General features: G+C 43.3%; 1 protein-coding gene across 1 annotated transcript in view; it reads right to left on the reverse strand.

The window, feature by feature from the left end:
* Nucleotides 1-452: 452 nt before the first annotated feature.
* The window catches only part of LOC146060436 (blood group Rh(D) polypeptide-like), a 40954-nt gene continuing 25427 nt past the window's right edge, over nucleotides 453-15979 (reverse strand). Inside the window, exons 4-10 of the mRNA XM_083173636.1 lie at nucleotides 15359-15512; nucleotides 14323-14489; nucleotides 7314-7451; nucleotides 5231-5361; nucleotides 4857-4936; nucleotides 3266-3339; nucleotides 453-908 (exon numbers count right to left, since the gene is read on the reverse strand). Coding sequence (XP_083029762.1) covers nucleotides 882-908; nucleotides 3266-3339; nucleotides 4857-4936; nucleotides 5231-5361; nucleotides 7314-7451; nucleotides 14323-14489; nucleotides 15359-15512 — 771 coding nt within the window. The 3' untranslated portion in view covers nucleotides 453-881. The remainder of the gene's footprint in view (nucleotides 909-3265; nucleotides 3340-4856; nucleotides 4937-5230; nucleotides 5362-7313; nucleotides 7452-14322; nucleotides 14490-15358; nucleotides 15513-15979) is intronic.

Raw genomic sequence — 15979 nt, forward strand, 5'->3', positions numbered from 1 at the left:
TAAATATATTAGATAAACAAAATGCAATTGTATATACAGGAACCTACAGATTTCTAACACATAAAATAATATCCGAAAACAGTGGAATACATTATAGATTTAAATGTCTACAGAATAAACAGATTATATTTAATGCAGCTCTCCAAGCTTATTTCTAAACATTGGGCATGATTTAGAGATGGATGGTAATTAGACTGTTTTGTAATGAGCTGATCTAGAGATTTGATGTCACTCAAAGTACCCCAAACAAAGTTGCATGGTTGACATGCTGTTGGTGTTTGGGGTTAGTGACAAAGGGGCCGATGTATTAAGCCTTAACAAGAGATAAATTCAAGGGTGATCGGGAGAGATAAACGTCCAGCCAATCACCTCCTTACTGACTTTTTTCAAACACAGCCTGTAACATGGCAGTTAGCAGGTGATTGGCTGGACGTTTATCTCTCCTTATCTCCCTTGCATTTATCTCTTGTTAAAGCTTAATACATCTGCCCCTAGGAGTGTTACACATCACTAGCCATGCCCCCGTAGTAACGGGAAATGGGGGGCATGGCCTGCCACCATAGCATCCCTGTGAGACCACACCCCCTGTGACACAGGTAATGCCCCTTATTAGAGCGGCACAATTCTATAATGAACAAGTTGGGAGTTATGAACAATGGGGGCTGTATCATTGTGGGATAAGTCATAGATCTAACTGATTTGTTTAATTATAATTGCAATAATGCCCTCAGAACATGACATTACTGATTGGCTATAGTGCACTATATTTAATGGATTATTATTTTATCACAGCAAATGCATATATTGTTACATTGCACATAAAACAGAGGAATAATCCCAGGAGTAAAACAGCCAGCTCTGGATCCATCACTTGTGCTTTCCTAGATATGAGAGGCCAAATGAGGAAACTGTAATAAAAGAGAAAGCAATCATCTAAATATGGTAAAGCTGCTGTGAAACACATTTCTTTAATACATTTAATAAAATGAAATTAAATTTTTTGGACTAGTAAACAAAACACTCATCTATATATTACTGAAAATGAATCCCCTGGTGACAGTGAACAAACTGTTCTCTTGCACATAATCACATTACTCCTGGTACTCAGATTGTAGGAACAATGAGAGAAGATTATGGGACCATGGAGAGAGCCTCAATTTCCCAGGGGTGGGCATGCAGACAGATTTGGGATTAGCACAAGAAAGATAATGGCATGATTACTTAATCTTTCCGAATAGAACAGTTACGGGTAATAAAACAGCAAATACCTGACTCTACTTCTCACATCTCTGTCTGTTCCCTTTCCTACTTAACTGTTCACCAATATTTTCCCAAGCTTCCTCATTTGAGATTCAGGGTTGGATGCAATGTCCATTTTGTATGCAGTGGAGCATTTTTTATTGCCACTGCATGCGTATAAATTACAGCATGCGTATAAATTACACATTGCATATCATGATAGACTTGCCAGTAATGGTGAGTGAAGCGCCAGTGTGCCATCACCATTTCCGGGTCATCTCACAGCTTCCCACACGGCATCTTACTGCCGACAGCCATGTTGCATGACCATAGGATTACACCAGGTCAATGTTTGACTGACTGACATCCAATGATATCATCCTTGTGGGTAGTTGTGGATTATCACGGCTCCCATCGCATGCCATATATAGTGGCATGCGATGGGATGCGATTTTTGCCGGTTTTTAACGTTTTTTTTTACAAAATCGCATCGCATGCGATCGCATGCGTTTTTTAACAGAAAAGCATCCAAATGCATTGAAATTAGTATCAAACATGTTCAATGGTCCCCAAATGTCATTTTTGAGGCTGTACCACCCCCACTATCAACGCGAACCGAAGCGTGGCGAGCGCGGCGGTACGCGTCCTACGACCTTTTCATACTCCCACTATCCACGTCGGCGTGGAGTTGAGAATAGAAAGTGTGGCGAGCGCAGCGAGCCACCGAGCCCGAAGCGTGGCGAGCGCAGCGCGCCCCGCGGACACCTGTGAAGCCCGCGAGGGGACGCATATACCTGTGAATATACCTCGCATATACCTCGCGGGGCTCGCTGCGCTCGCCACGCTTCGGGCTCGGTGGCTCGCTGCGCTCGCCACACTTTCTATTCTCAACTCCACGCCGACGTGGATAGTGGGGGTATGAAAAGGTCGTAGGACGCGTACCGCTGTGCTCGCCACGCTTCGGGTTCGCGTTGATAGTGGGGGTGGTACAGCCTCAAAAATGACATTTGGGGGCCATTGAACATGTTTTATACTAATTTCAATGCATTTGGATGCTTTTCTGTTAAAAATCGCATGCGATCGCATGCAATGCGATTTTTTGATGTGCGATGGCCATCGTGGGAGCCGTGATACTCCACAAGTACCTCCTTGTGTACAAGCAGTGGTTCGGTGATGCTGCCAGCAGGCGTCTTGCTACAAATCCTGACTAAATTTTTAATAAATTTGCACAGTAGCTGTGGCAGTTTTAGCATAAATCTCAGAATCAGTGGTCTAGTGATACAGGGCGTGGCCTATTTCGGTGAGGTCACGCAATATTTTCGCCACTGCGGGGGCATAGCTAGCGGTTCTCTGAGCTGTTGGGTTGGCTATGTCCCCAGCCCCTCCAGCTGCAGAATAGACGCATGCGCAAAGCATCTATTCTGCAACCTGTGGGGCTGGGAGATAGCGACAGGAGGATCATTTACACTGCAAAATCAAACTGGATTTGCAGTGTAAATGATTGCCCCTTTAAAAAAACTGGAGTTTTCTTACTAAATCTCTCACTTTCTGAATCTCTCATCCTATTAAATCTCACCCATAGTGTCAAAAAAGATGATATTTTCTATAAAAGGTAAACATTACAGGTCATTATGATGAATAAAACAGTTTGCTTGCCAAATTTTACACCTATTTTGACAAATTCACTTGGCACTCAAAGGGTTAAAGCAGGTTACAAACTGAATCTAGAGTATCTGGATGATATACTGGTCAATGAGCCGTTATATTGTAGAGTGTGTATATTGCAGAACAATGTAATGAAGGACGAAGCAACATCTGTCCTTCATTACAGTGCATGGCGCTGCATGCTATATTGCCCCATTGGCCATGCAGCACCACATGCGACGTGCAGATTGAGCATGCACACTGTCCGATCCAACTGAAATGCCTTTTGATTCTGCAGGAAACTACATATTGGGCTGAGGTAGCTCTAGTGTGTACCCAGCATTACAGTAATCTTTTCATACACAGAGAATATATATCTTACCTCCCAGTATGGTTGATCATGAAACAAATGCCATTCTTTGGGGGGCCTCAATAATTTACATTTCAACAGGAAACCTGTTTGAGAAGATCTCATGGTTAATATGTTCTATTGTTACTACTATTACTTGAAAAAAACAAACAAACATGGATGATTATAGTAAGTGACTAGAATACTATACCTATCCCATTCGGATTATATCCAATGGTGACAGATATACCTGTGCATTTGCCTTTAAGTTTTAAGATCCAGGTTACCCCAAATGTCAGACCTATCTTGTTAAGGTGCCCACACACTAGAACGATTTTTGGGCCGATTTCCGATAAATCGGCCGATATATCGTCCGATGTTTACCGATAATCGGTCAAAAATCGGCCCATTTTGTCCGATGCGCGCTCCCGTGGATCTTTAGCTGAATCTTCTGATCTTACGTGCTGCACAAAAGATCAGAAGATTTAACAAAAGATCCATAGGAACGCACACGGGATCTTAGAAAATCTTTGGTAAAGATGTGCGCTTGTCTGAAATCTTTTGTCCAGGACGGAAAAAAGATTTCAAGGCTAATTTATGCGCACATCTTACGATCGCAGATTTTTCTACGTGGGCACCTTAAGTACTCACATGATTGCATTAATTTAGTTATAAAGAGAGGGTCCTTCTCTGTGTCCCCGAGTGCAGAACTGATTTCCCTCTGCTGGCCCTGCCTTCCCAGCGCTAATTTGACAATCTACGAATACCAACATAAACTGCCAATTTTGCACCCCGTTATGCCATGTGAACCTGGGGGCGATTTATAGATCCAAGGTGTGGAGTGTAAATACCACATGGAGAATTATTGCCACTGGGGGGTGGATTGGTGGTTAGCATTAATTCCTGATTTTTGCCACAGGGGAAAGGGGGGAACTTCCGTAGAGATCTACAGTCAATAAGGTTGTGGTGGTGAAACCACTGGAGGATCTATTGCTATTAGGGGGATGGGGATAAAGCCACTGGGGATCTGTTGTTACTTGTTGATCTCGGTTAATGTCTCAATGGGGAACCATAGATTTGTATGGGAATATTAGATGTATGGGTACATTTACTAAGATGGGAGTTCTATTGAAGATGGGATGTTACCCATAGCAACCAATCAGATTCTGTAGTGTCTAAATTAGGCATGTCCAACGTTGGCCCTCCAGATGTTGTGAAACTACACATCCCAGCATGCTTTGCCACAGTTTTTCTATTAGAGAATGCTAAAACTATTGCAAAGCATGCTGGGATGTGTAGTTTCACAACATCTGGAGGACCAACGTTGGACATGCCTGGTCTAAATGGTGTGGTAACCTTTTTTTTTTTTTTTTACCATGATTTCATAACATTTTCGTCTACAGGTAAGTACAGGAGGAATAGCAGGTGTTTGGTATTAACATTGTGAACCAGCCATACTTATATTCTAAATCAAGGTAAATTATTTAGCAATTAATGCTATATGTATCATTGTTTTGTTAAGCAGAGATTTTTCAATAAACTGCATGTACTGTAAATCCATTTATGGAGCTTTGTATGACATCTTTTAATGTTAGATGTTATAAGAACTGAAAATGATACTGACCTGTCAGAAGCCCACCAACTAGACTCAGTGTCAGTGTTAGAAGGACACATCCAACACCAACAACTGCTTGGTATTTCAGTCTATGAATAAAGCAAAAGAGAAGATCTGCATTTAATATTGTAGAGGTTATTCTGTGGGAACTGACCAATAAGACAAGAGAGCAAGCTTACAATTACAGACTATTCCAGAGGTGACTGATATCGGACAGGACCAGTCATAGAATAATGAGAACGTTGATTTGCAGATTAGCCTGCAACATTGTTTCTTATTTTCAATCATTTATAAATCACAATTCATAATTCATGATAATTTAAATGCAATATCTACAAACAGAAATGACTCGCAGATCTCTGCGTGTTAAAGATGATACTTACATGTGAATGCTTCTGTAGTCTGCCACAAGGATTATGATTGCATAGGCCATACCACCGAGAAGACCTGGCAACCCAAAAGTACAATGAACGCCACATGTGTCATGCACTAGTGCAGTAACATTCAAAGTGCCCTGCAAAATAGCATAATGCATCTTGGTTACAGCATATCCAGTAGTTGCAAAAGGTCTTGCACTTAGTACTTAAAGTAATTAAACCTCAGAGGAATGCTCACCCAGCCGTCATCTGGTGGCTACGGACCTGTACAGTGGCACATTTAATGAAAACGCCCACTCCTGTGTTAGTGACTGTATAATATAAACGGGTGCAACTGATCCACAAAGATGGTTACGTAGTATCCGCTGGTCAGTGATGTCAGCAGATATATCAAGGGTCATAATGTGTACCTGCTGGAAACATCCCACACCTTAACACAGCCACCAGTGACCATGGATTCACACTGTGAGTCTTACTAGTGCTTACTAAACTGACTTGACAGCTAAGTGTATCGGATACCCTCCCTCCCTCTCTCTTTGCTCTGAGGTTGTGCCATCATAGCCGCTAGTCTAATCCCCAGTGAGGAGATGAGACGCATTGCCCCCCTGCTGTGCAACAGTGAGAAAGAAGTCTATACAATACAATCTGTGCTTTCTGTAACCACCACTCTCTACAGCAGATCATGGAAGAGAACAGAATTACTTCAATAAAGTTAGAAAACACAAAGTTATATTTTCTAACAGAGATAAAGGTATCCAGATGGCTGACACATATTGTCAAAGTTGACCTTCAGCCTACACCATATGGTCAACATGGTCAAAAAGTTGGCATATGAAAATGTCAACTTGATGTTTTGGGGATTTTTCTTTGTTAATTCAGATACCACAAAAGTTCTTCTACGTTTCAATGCGGAAATACACTATGTACAAGGGTATAAGTGAAAGATAAAACTGTACCGTGCAAAAAACTGCATCAACAACTCCATATGAAAAAGAGATGTTTAATAATCATTAATTTTATAGACTTCTGATAAGCATATCTTACTTAAATATTAAGATTATCTAGGTCTAGGGTGCCAATCTACATTTGATGTGTGTATAAAATAAATATATATATATATTTATGGTATAGAAATAAAAAGAATTATCACGGTGTGTATATGTTTGAAGTGCAGCACAGTCCAGGGAAGCAACAATTAAATGCAAATGCCCATACCAGGAAGTTTGTGGGTCCCCATCTTCCTCACAACTCTGTGGTGAAGTTAGGGGGTAAAGAAGGAAGAGCGTGAAGAATGGGAACTCTGGAGGATGTGGAGGGTTGTTATCCTGAGCACATGTCAAATAAATATATATAAGGCAGATAGCTCGCCTGAAAATGCTTAGCTTCACCAAGGTGGTTGAAACTTAGGGGAAGAAATATGGTAGGTATATTGGCATTTCCCCGCTTTAAGGATTGGACAGCAGTTAAACCTGAAACTCCTCCAGCCAACACTGCATTACGGACATGTATCTGAAAAGGCAGTACATAATTACATGGAACATTTGGATAGTGTCCATTTGTCGACCTGCGAATCACATCGGGTTAACAGCTAAGCAGCGATCTGCAGGGGGCACTTCCTGCCTCCATGGTATTTAAATGGTGTAGTTGTCTATGGTGAGATATCTTCTGGGGCTGTGACCCACTCTCATTTTGGTGTTGACAAAGGGCCCGGCGTGGCTTGGAACGTCAACATTGTTATGAAGACTCTGGTGATGTATTAAAAGTTTTATTCTGCATCAAAAAGTTGGAAGTCTGGTGAGTGCTCTCTAAACAAAGACTGTATATTTGGCTGTACCCCTGGGACTGCGGCTTGAGTTTGGCACCCCAGCAGTTGGAAATGAGGATTGTGTGTGCTGGTTCTATGCTACATGATTATATATATATATATATATATATATATATATACATACTTCGAAAAATACCCCCTTAACGTTCAATTTCCACAAAAATACAGTATGAATATGAATGTATAATAGTTTTATCAAGGTCTTATATTGGACACTGTTATTACCACATACATTATTGTCCATTAGATGAACATAGAAATTACCTGCAGGTATACAAAACCATATGTGGAAATGATTCCAGCCAGTAACCCTAGTGTCAGTGCAATCCAGGGATTCTGAAGCATGTAAGCTGTAAGCCCAACTGAAACTCCTCCAGCCAACACTGCATTACGGACATGTATCTGAAAAGGCAGTACATAATTACATGGAACATTTGGATAGTGTCCATATGTCGATCTGTGAATCACATCGGGATAACAGCTAAGCGGCAGGAGTCTGACACCTACCATTCAGCACAAGATAGCTCCAGCATATTGTAGTGCATAACAATATGCAACTGTAAATGTGTAAATAATATATGTAGAATAATATGCTCATAATTTATAAATTCTAGTTTTAGACTATAAACAGCAATAATTGCTTTGGAAGTGAGCTACTTCATTGCAGAATACAGTCAATCAGACCTGGTGTTCTCAAACATGACAAGAGCAATGCTTCATGCAGAAATGAGAGAGTTCTGTCTCGCTGTTACAGAACTGCAAGTGTTATACACCAGGGGAAGACTGGCATTTGGCTCAGTCACTCATCGGTCATTGTCAGCTGTTAGCATCACCAAGATGTTCTACTTTTCATGACACATGGCTCCAACAACCTATAAAGGCACTTATCATTGTCAGCTCTTACAATCTGAACTCATAATAATCTCAGCAACTGCTGGATTTCACCTGTTTATGTATCATTCCCTTTCCTTTGTGCCTCCTCTGATTAATGTTCTGTTTTACATGAGCTATGATTGGAAGATATAATCAGTTCCCAAATGAGAGACCCATTAAGGTAATATTACAGGGAGGGTAGAATGTTTACTAAGCGTATCGCCATCTGGTGGAATGTACGAGCGCTGGGACACCCACTTTCTGTCTCCATGTCTGTGCAGATATAATGAGTATTGTAAACACCCCAACATCGACACAACATCGGTCACATCATCGACATTTGCGGTAGCTTAGGGTCTTCTTAAGGTCTACTCTAGCTCATACTTGCCTACTCTTCCAGATCCTGCCTGTCTGGAGCAGGCGGCAGGGACAAATAACAAGATTGTATGCTAATCGTGTCATTTTAGCCCTGCCCCTTTTACCTGCACCAATATGGGGCTTAATGACACAATTAGACTGGCACCACCCATGTCGCCAACCACCTGCAGAGAGGGAAGCATTCAAGTTAGCAGGTATGCTCAAGCTACTCTCCCCAAATCACATACAAGTATATGCGATTGGTAACACTACAGTGTTTCTAAACATGCTTATGGCACCCCATTACATGTCCAAGAAATGGCCCCTTTTCATACTCCCTTCAAGTCACCTCCCAATCTCCTAATTGACTTGTCCAGGGATCACAAACTCCTTCTGGAGTGTAAGCAATGCTGTACATAATTGTGAACATCATCCGGCAAGAGGGTCTGGGTACTTGTGTATTTTGGCAGCGCCCATCGCATACCATAACGCATACGATGGTATGCGATGCGACGCGATATCGTTCGATAGTGTGCAATGGCATACAATTTTCAAATTGTATGCCATTGTACATGGCATACAATGCCATACGATGCGATGCGATTAAACATTGTATAAGCACCCTAATGGGTGCTTATACAATGTTAAGCACCCTAATGGGTGCTTACAATGTTAAATGCACCCCCACGCCACCCCCCCACTATAAACGTGAACCCGAAGCGTGGCGAGCGCAGCGAGCCCGCGTGGGGCGGCGGTACGCGTCCTACGACCTTTTCATACCCCCACTATCCACGTCAGCGTGGAGTTGAGAATAGAATAGTGTGGCGAGCGCAGCGAGCCACCGAGCCCGAAGCGTGGCGAGCGCACGCGGATACCTGTGAAGCCCGCGAAGGGACGCGTTTACCCGTGAAGGTATCCGCTTCCCCTCGCCACACTATTCTATTCTCAACTCCAACGTGGATAGTTGGGGTATGAAAAGGTCGTAGGACGCGTACCGCCGCCCATCGCGGCCACGCTGAGTTCGCCACGCATCGGGTTCACGTTTATAGTGGGGGGGTGGCGTGGGGGTGCATTTATCATTGTAAGCACCCATTAGGGTGCTTATACGATTTTTCATCGTATAGGGAGTCAAAATCGCGTCGCATCGCATCGCATGCCATCCGGTACATGGCATGCAATGCGATGCGACACGTTCATCGTACGATGTACATCGGGGGCGCCGCTATAATACACAAGTACCAGGGTCTGTGCATGAACAGTAAGGAGTTTTCAGGATTTTTCATGCATGCTCAGTATCAAAAAGTTTCTCAACTGTGGGAACATAGAAAATGCGTCTATCTCTGTTATCAGGCCCTAAGTAAACTATTGTTATAATTTATCAGCCAACCAAATGTTCTAGTTAAAATATACTAGACACTGGAACCTGACATTTCATCCAGTATGTGTGACAATTCAGAAAATGAGCAGCTGAAGTGCAGGTGTATCTATATAACCTTGATAAAGTCAGAAGGACGAAACGCGTTGGAAACTCTAGCCCTCCTGCCTCATCTAAAGATAAGAACCTTATTTGTTTTTGTTGCACCTTGAATATATTTATTAGATTATTTTTATTCTGAGTGCCTCATCTCTGTTTTTAGGATAGGAGCTACTTTAATTGTCTGTTTTTAATTATCCCTTTTTTACTGTCTAAATAAATTTACTTATATTTTTACCTACATACAGTGACTTTTTGGCATATTTATATATATTTTTTATTATTGCTAATTATAGTGCATTAAGCCACGTATCGTGGTTCCAGGTCCTTACTTAACACCGGCATACCTTGTTTTAATAAGTGCAGATTGCATTATCTATATTTTATACATTTAAAGAGCAATTAGTCGCCGCATCCTCATCTATTGAACGTATCTATATAACCATTCAACTAAAATCCACAAAAATAACTATATGCATTAAATAAACATGTATTTATTTATTTAATTAATTGCTACAGGTATTATAAACTTTATCAAAAGATTAGTATTTCAGATCCATATGTTTTTACTTTTCTGGATTTTTCACATGTATCAAAGCTACAAGATAAAGCGAAGAGAGATACAGTACCATCTGTGAGGCACTTGAGATGGAAGAAGAACAAACACCTGCAGTTTTGCAAGGTAGAGTGGTCTGTTTACTCTCACAGCTGCATATAGTGGACAACCGTAACTTAAAGGTTACTGCTGCCGCAGGTCCTGTTATTTACCTTGCTATTCACACAGCTCCCCAACGCTAATTTTCCATAGCCTATCCCCTGGCCACTTGCTGGAATCAGGAGCTCTGACCAATCTCTCTAGCTCAGCTAAATAGGGAAATGTCTCTGAGCAATGTGAAGGATGCAACCTACCCTGATTCCAGGGAAACCTGGATTCTGAACTTTGTGATGTATCTCCCACACTAACCTCTTTAGCACCTTAAGCTGTGGAGCTTGAGCTTCTCTGCCACACAACCAGCCATGTTACCGGATGTGTTTGAAAATGAAATTAGCTGATTGGTTGGTACTTTATCTCTCCACTTTATTTTTCTCTCAGCACCATAAACTGCTGTTTTATATAGAGAAGCAATCATAAATATATAATGACTGATGGCTACAAAATCATTTGTTTTGTTATATTGTTCTTTAATAGTCTAAAAATATTATTTATTTTTATTAATAAGGTGGCACAGGGTGTATACATGGCGACATGAATGGTGCTTGGGAACACTACAATACATGCAATTCATTATAATTGAGTAAGGTGAACATTTGTAGGGGTGAACTGGGAAGCACAGTTATTTCAGATCACAATGACAGGTCAGACCTGGGATTATTGGGTCAGGCACTTTTACGCTAAACCGTCCAGAGTCACCCATTATACAGAGGGCGACCCAGGTTTAACCATTCTTATAAGCCGGGTCAAATTGTCAGTTTGGTTACCCGGTTTATTGGGTGTGGTGATTTCAGACTGCAGCACAACCCTGCAGCAACCCTGTAATACCCAGGTTATTTTTGCAACCTAAAAGGAGCATTAGTGGAGGATCAGATTAAAACAGTATTGAGTTATCCAAATGGCTGGTATTCTCTAATTAAAGGGTGAGTTGAATCTGTGGAAACCAGCAGAGCATATATTTAGACGAGTGAATGACTTCTAGAGGCAGTATTTAGAATAAACTGAAGTGGGGGGTAGGTGAGAAAGAAGATGACCGGAGAATAGGTTACAGTAATCTATGCAGGAATTTAACAAAGTGTGAATGAGAGTTTTGGGGCAAAATTCTGGCAATGTTTTGGAGCTGGAAGTGGCACGATTGAAAAGTAGTTTTAATGTGGAGAGTGAAGGAAACTTTGGTAGAACACCCAGTAAATGATGAAGTATGGTTAAAATATAGTTTTCATCACTTTAAAAAATGGGTGTTTTTCTGCAATTTTGGTACAGTATCACAACTTCATCTTCAGAATATTTTATATTTTTCCATTATGTCATAAGGTTCATTCTGATCAATTAAAAAACTGACTACTAATGCTTTTCCATTCCATTTTTGAGCTAAATGAGACCTGGGGCTAGATGTAATTGGATGTGCAATTTTTTTGTTAAAACATCCAAAATCGCCGGTTTACCACAAATCGTATTTAATAGTGTGCAAATTGCAGTGAAATTTGCATGTTTTGCCGTGACCCCAAAAAATGCACTTTAAAAAACGGTACTTGTGTATTATCACGGCACCCATCGCATCGCATACCTCACTATCCACATCGGCGTGGAGTTGATTTTATATAGTGTGGCGAGCGCAGCGAGCCACCGAGCCCGAAGGGTGGCGAGCGGACGCGTAATACGAACCCGAAGCGCGTCAGGCGCAGCGAGCCCTGCGAGGGGACGTGGATTACTTAACATGTATTCCGCGTCCCCTCGCGGGGCTCACTACGATTGCCACGTTTCGTGCTCGTATTCCGCGTCCACTCGCTACGCTTCGGGCTCGGTGGCTCGCTGCGCTCGCCACACTATATGAAATAAACTCCACGCCGACGTGGATAGTGGGGGTATGAAAAGGTCGGAGGACACGTACCGCCACCCCTCGCGGGCTCGCTGCGCTCGCCACGCTTCGGGTTGGCGTTGACAGTGGGAATTAGGCATCTGGGTGCTTGTACAACTTAAAATCGGGTCCAATCGCATGCGATGCAACGCGAGGTACTTGTTTCCTAGCACGGCCACAATCGCGGGCATCGCGGGTCATTTATAATGGTCTGCGATGCGACCGACGCGATGCCCGCTATTTCCCATTGAAATGCATTGAAGAAGTCAAAATCGCGTCGGTCGCATCGCATGCGGCCAAAAAAAGCATGCAATGGTACCGACGCGATGCCCGCGATTTCCCATAGGGAACAATGTAAAATGCCTCAATTTACCCAAATCAACATAGGGAACAATGTTAAATGGCCCAGAGACCCCAAAATACCCCCCTGAACAGTGAAATGGCCCCCCAAAAATAGTTAATGCCACCCCACGATCAATGTGAACCCGAAGCGCGGCGAGCGCAGCGGTACGCGTCCTCCGACCTTTTCATTCCCCCACTATCCACGTCGGCGTGGAGTTGAGAATAGAAAGTGTGGCGAGCGCAGCGAGCCACCGAGCCCGAATGTGGCGAGCGGACGCGGATACCTGTGAAGCCCGCGAGGGGACGCGGATACCTGTGAAGGTATCCGCGTCCGCTCGCCACGCTTCGGGCTCAGTGGCTCGCTGCGCTCGCCACACTTTCTATTCTCATCTCCACGCCGACGTGGATAGTGGGGGTATGAAAAGGTCGGAGGACGCGTACCGCTGCCCCTCGCGGGCTCGCTGCGCCCGCCACGCTTCGGGTTCACGTTGATCGTGGGGTGGCGTTAACTATTTTTGGGGGGCCATTTCACTGTTCAGGGGGGTTTTTGGGTGTCTCTGGGCCATTTAACATTGTTCCCTATGTTGATTTGGGTAAATTGAGGCATTTTCCATTGTTCCCTATGGGAAATCGCGGGCATCGCGTCGGTCGCATCGCTTGCGATTTTTTTGGCCGCATGCGATGCGACCGACGCGATTTTTTTACCTGCGATGCCCGAGATCCTAATCGTTGTGGCCGTGCTAGGAAACAAGTACCCAACGCGATTTTTTGGTTGTACAATGCCCTGCGATGGAAATCGGGGGCGCCGTGATAATATACAAGTACCCAAAAATCGCATCCAGATGTTTTCTCAATGAAGACATCAAAATCACAAACATTACCAAAAATCACCAGAACAAAAGACCTGGCCCTGGCAGATGAGTTTAACACAACCATGCACAGATCAGTGAGATCTGTGCATGGTTCTGTCTGTAAAAGTGTTTAAAAGTAAACTTTTTTTTACAAATGGTGTGGGGTCTCCCCCTCCCTTCCCTCGAGCATAACCAGCCCGGGCTCTTTGAGCTGGTCCTGGTTCCACAAATACAGGGGAAAAAGTCTTGGGGTCCCCCCGTATTTAAGAAACCAGCACAGGGCTCTTGGACTGGTCCTGGTTCCAAAACTATGGGGGACAAGAAGAGTAGGGGTCCCCCTGTATTTTGGAACCAGTACCAGGATCCAAAAACAGGTCTGTCCTCTTCTCTAGTAGGAAATCCAGGGGTTAAAACAACAAAATGAGCAACGTGCACAAGCGGACTTGAGGAGCCGCATGTGTGTTTACACATGCGGCTCCTCACCGATGCTGAGCTCAGCTCTGATTGGATGTACTGTAGCCGTCTGTCTCCATGTAGACAGTGGGCATTTTTGTGTCACTTGCCAATCTGCCTGCTTTTTATCAGCCTGCCTTTTGAAATATTGATACTCCATGATAAGCCCTTCTAGTCCAGACTGATGGGTTTATTATACTAGTGCGGGTTTATATAAGTGCAAATGTTGCCCTTAGCAACCAACCAGATACTACTTTTTTTTTGTATGATTTCACTTTTGCAGTAAACTACATAAATACATACAATGCCTGTCTGGTATCAAATCTTGTGCTATTTCTGGAAACTCTGCTTACCATTTTGAAGTTCCCCTTCTGGTTGAGGAAAGCGGATGCAGAAAACACAGTAACAGTACTAGCAGCCAGTGTAAAATAGGTGTTGTAGACAGCATTTCTTAACTGTGCATGATCACTCAGCAATACAGAGTTATATGACGGCCAAAACATCCACATGAAGAGCGTTCCTGGAGATCAGACAGCACAGTATTATACAATAGTATGTTACTGCAAATTCAGTCAATGATGTAGAATGTTTTATTTATTTTACTACAACAGTAACTAGTTTACTGCAACTAGAGGTGTTTTAAGAGAGGAGGAGGCCCGCGTGCAGCCTCCTCCGGCCGTGCCCCATCTAGAGCACTCACAATCCTCCCAACATTTCCACTGTACAAATCAGGATGCTCGCAATGCTGCAGGCCATGCCCCCATTTACCTTTACACTGGGGGCATGACCAGTGCTGTGTAAGCTGCTGCCTATGCCCCCAGCCCCTCTGCCTCTCTGAATAGTCTATTTCCCACTCTGCAGCACTGGGGTGCGGGGGATTCTCACTTCGCATTGTCGGCCTAATGCGTGCCGACCTATTTCAGGTGTCGACCTGAGCCATGCCGACCTTTAGTGGTCAACCTTCATAGTGTTGACCCTATGAACCATACCCCTATTATACATGAGGGAAGACATGTAGACAGCCCTGCAGCCACAGTACCAGAATGGAAATGTGATGAGGAGAGTTTGGATGTAGCAGTGAATCACAAAAGCCAGTAGTACGTCTCCTTCAGCTCCTGCGTATACAGTGTGCCATTAGCATCCACCTCTGAATCAGCTCCACTGTTTCATTTTGTGAATGATGTTATACCCATTCACCCCTGTATACTGCCTATTATGTACAGCACAACACAGTCTGAAACTGCAGAGCTACCATGGATAATGTACATATAGTGTTAGCCTTAGGGGCCTTTATTTCACAAGAAGCCTTGAGCATCCACATCCTGCAGAAATTGCTTGGGTTGATATTGTTATGTATTTGCCCATTCTTATATTTAGGTAGTCACTCACCTAACATGGACAAAAGATCTGAGGTAGCTTCAGATTTCTCATTCTCCTCACTAGCCCTTTTACCCAAAAAAGGTGGAATCATTGACCATGATACTGCCAGTCCAAAATATGCCCCAAAGATATGAGCATACATCATACTAACGTGATCATTCATCTGCAAAACACAAACACAGTAATAAACTCAGTAACTATTTAAATACAGGGACGTAACAAAATCCTAATAATATTACTATGCTGATATAAGAATACCAATCTTTTATCTCAGCAGATATATCTTAGTAGCACATACACTCTGACCAATCAGAGAGCTCATATTTATTGCACAGGCAGTGTCCCGTCATCAGGGCTACCATCAGAAACTGAGGGGCCCGGGACTGTCTAAATAGGCAGGCTCCCCTCCCCCCCATTGTTACAAACAATTACCAGCACACTGCCACACGCTGCTCTCCCTCCCTGCTCCTGACTCAGGAAAGCGGCGCCAGCTCCTCTTCTCAGGGTTGCGGCTAGAACCACTTAAGTTTTGTGACATTTCCCATCATGCCTGGGTCCACGTATACCTGGAGGGGGTATATAATAGTGTGGCGAGTGAAGTGAGCTACCGTGACCGAAGCGTGGCAAATG

This window comes from Crinia signifera, chromosome 2 (assembly GCF_055691185.1).
Source record: "Crinia signifera chromosome 2, ASM5569118v1, whole genome shotgun sequence".
NCBI lineage: Eukaryota > Metazoa > Chordata > Amphibia > Anura > Myobatrachidae > Crinia > Crinia signifera.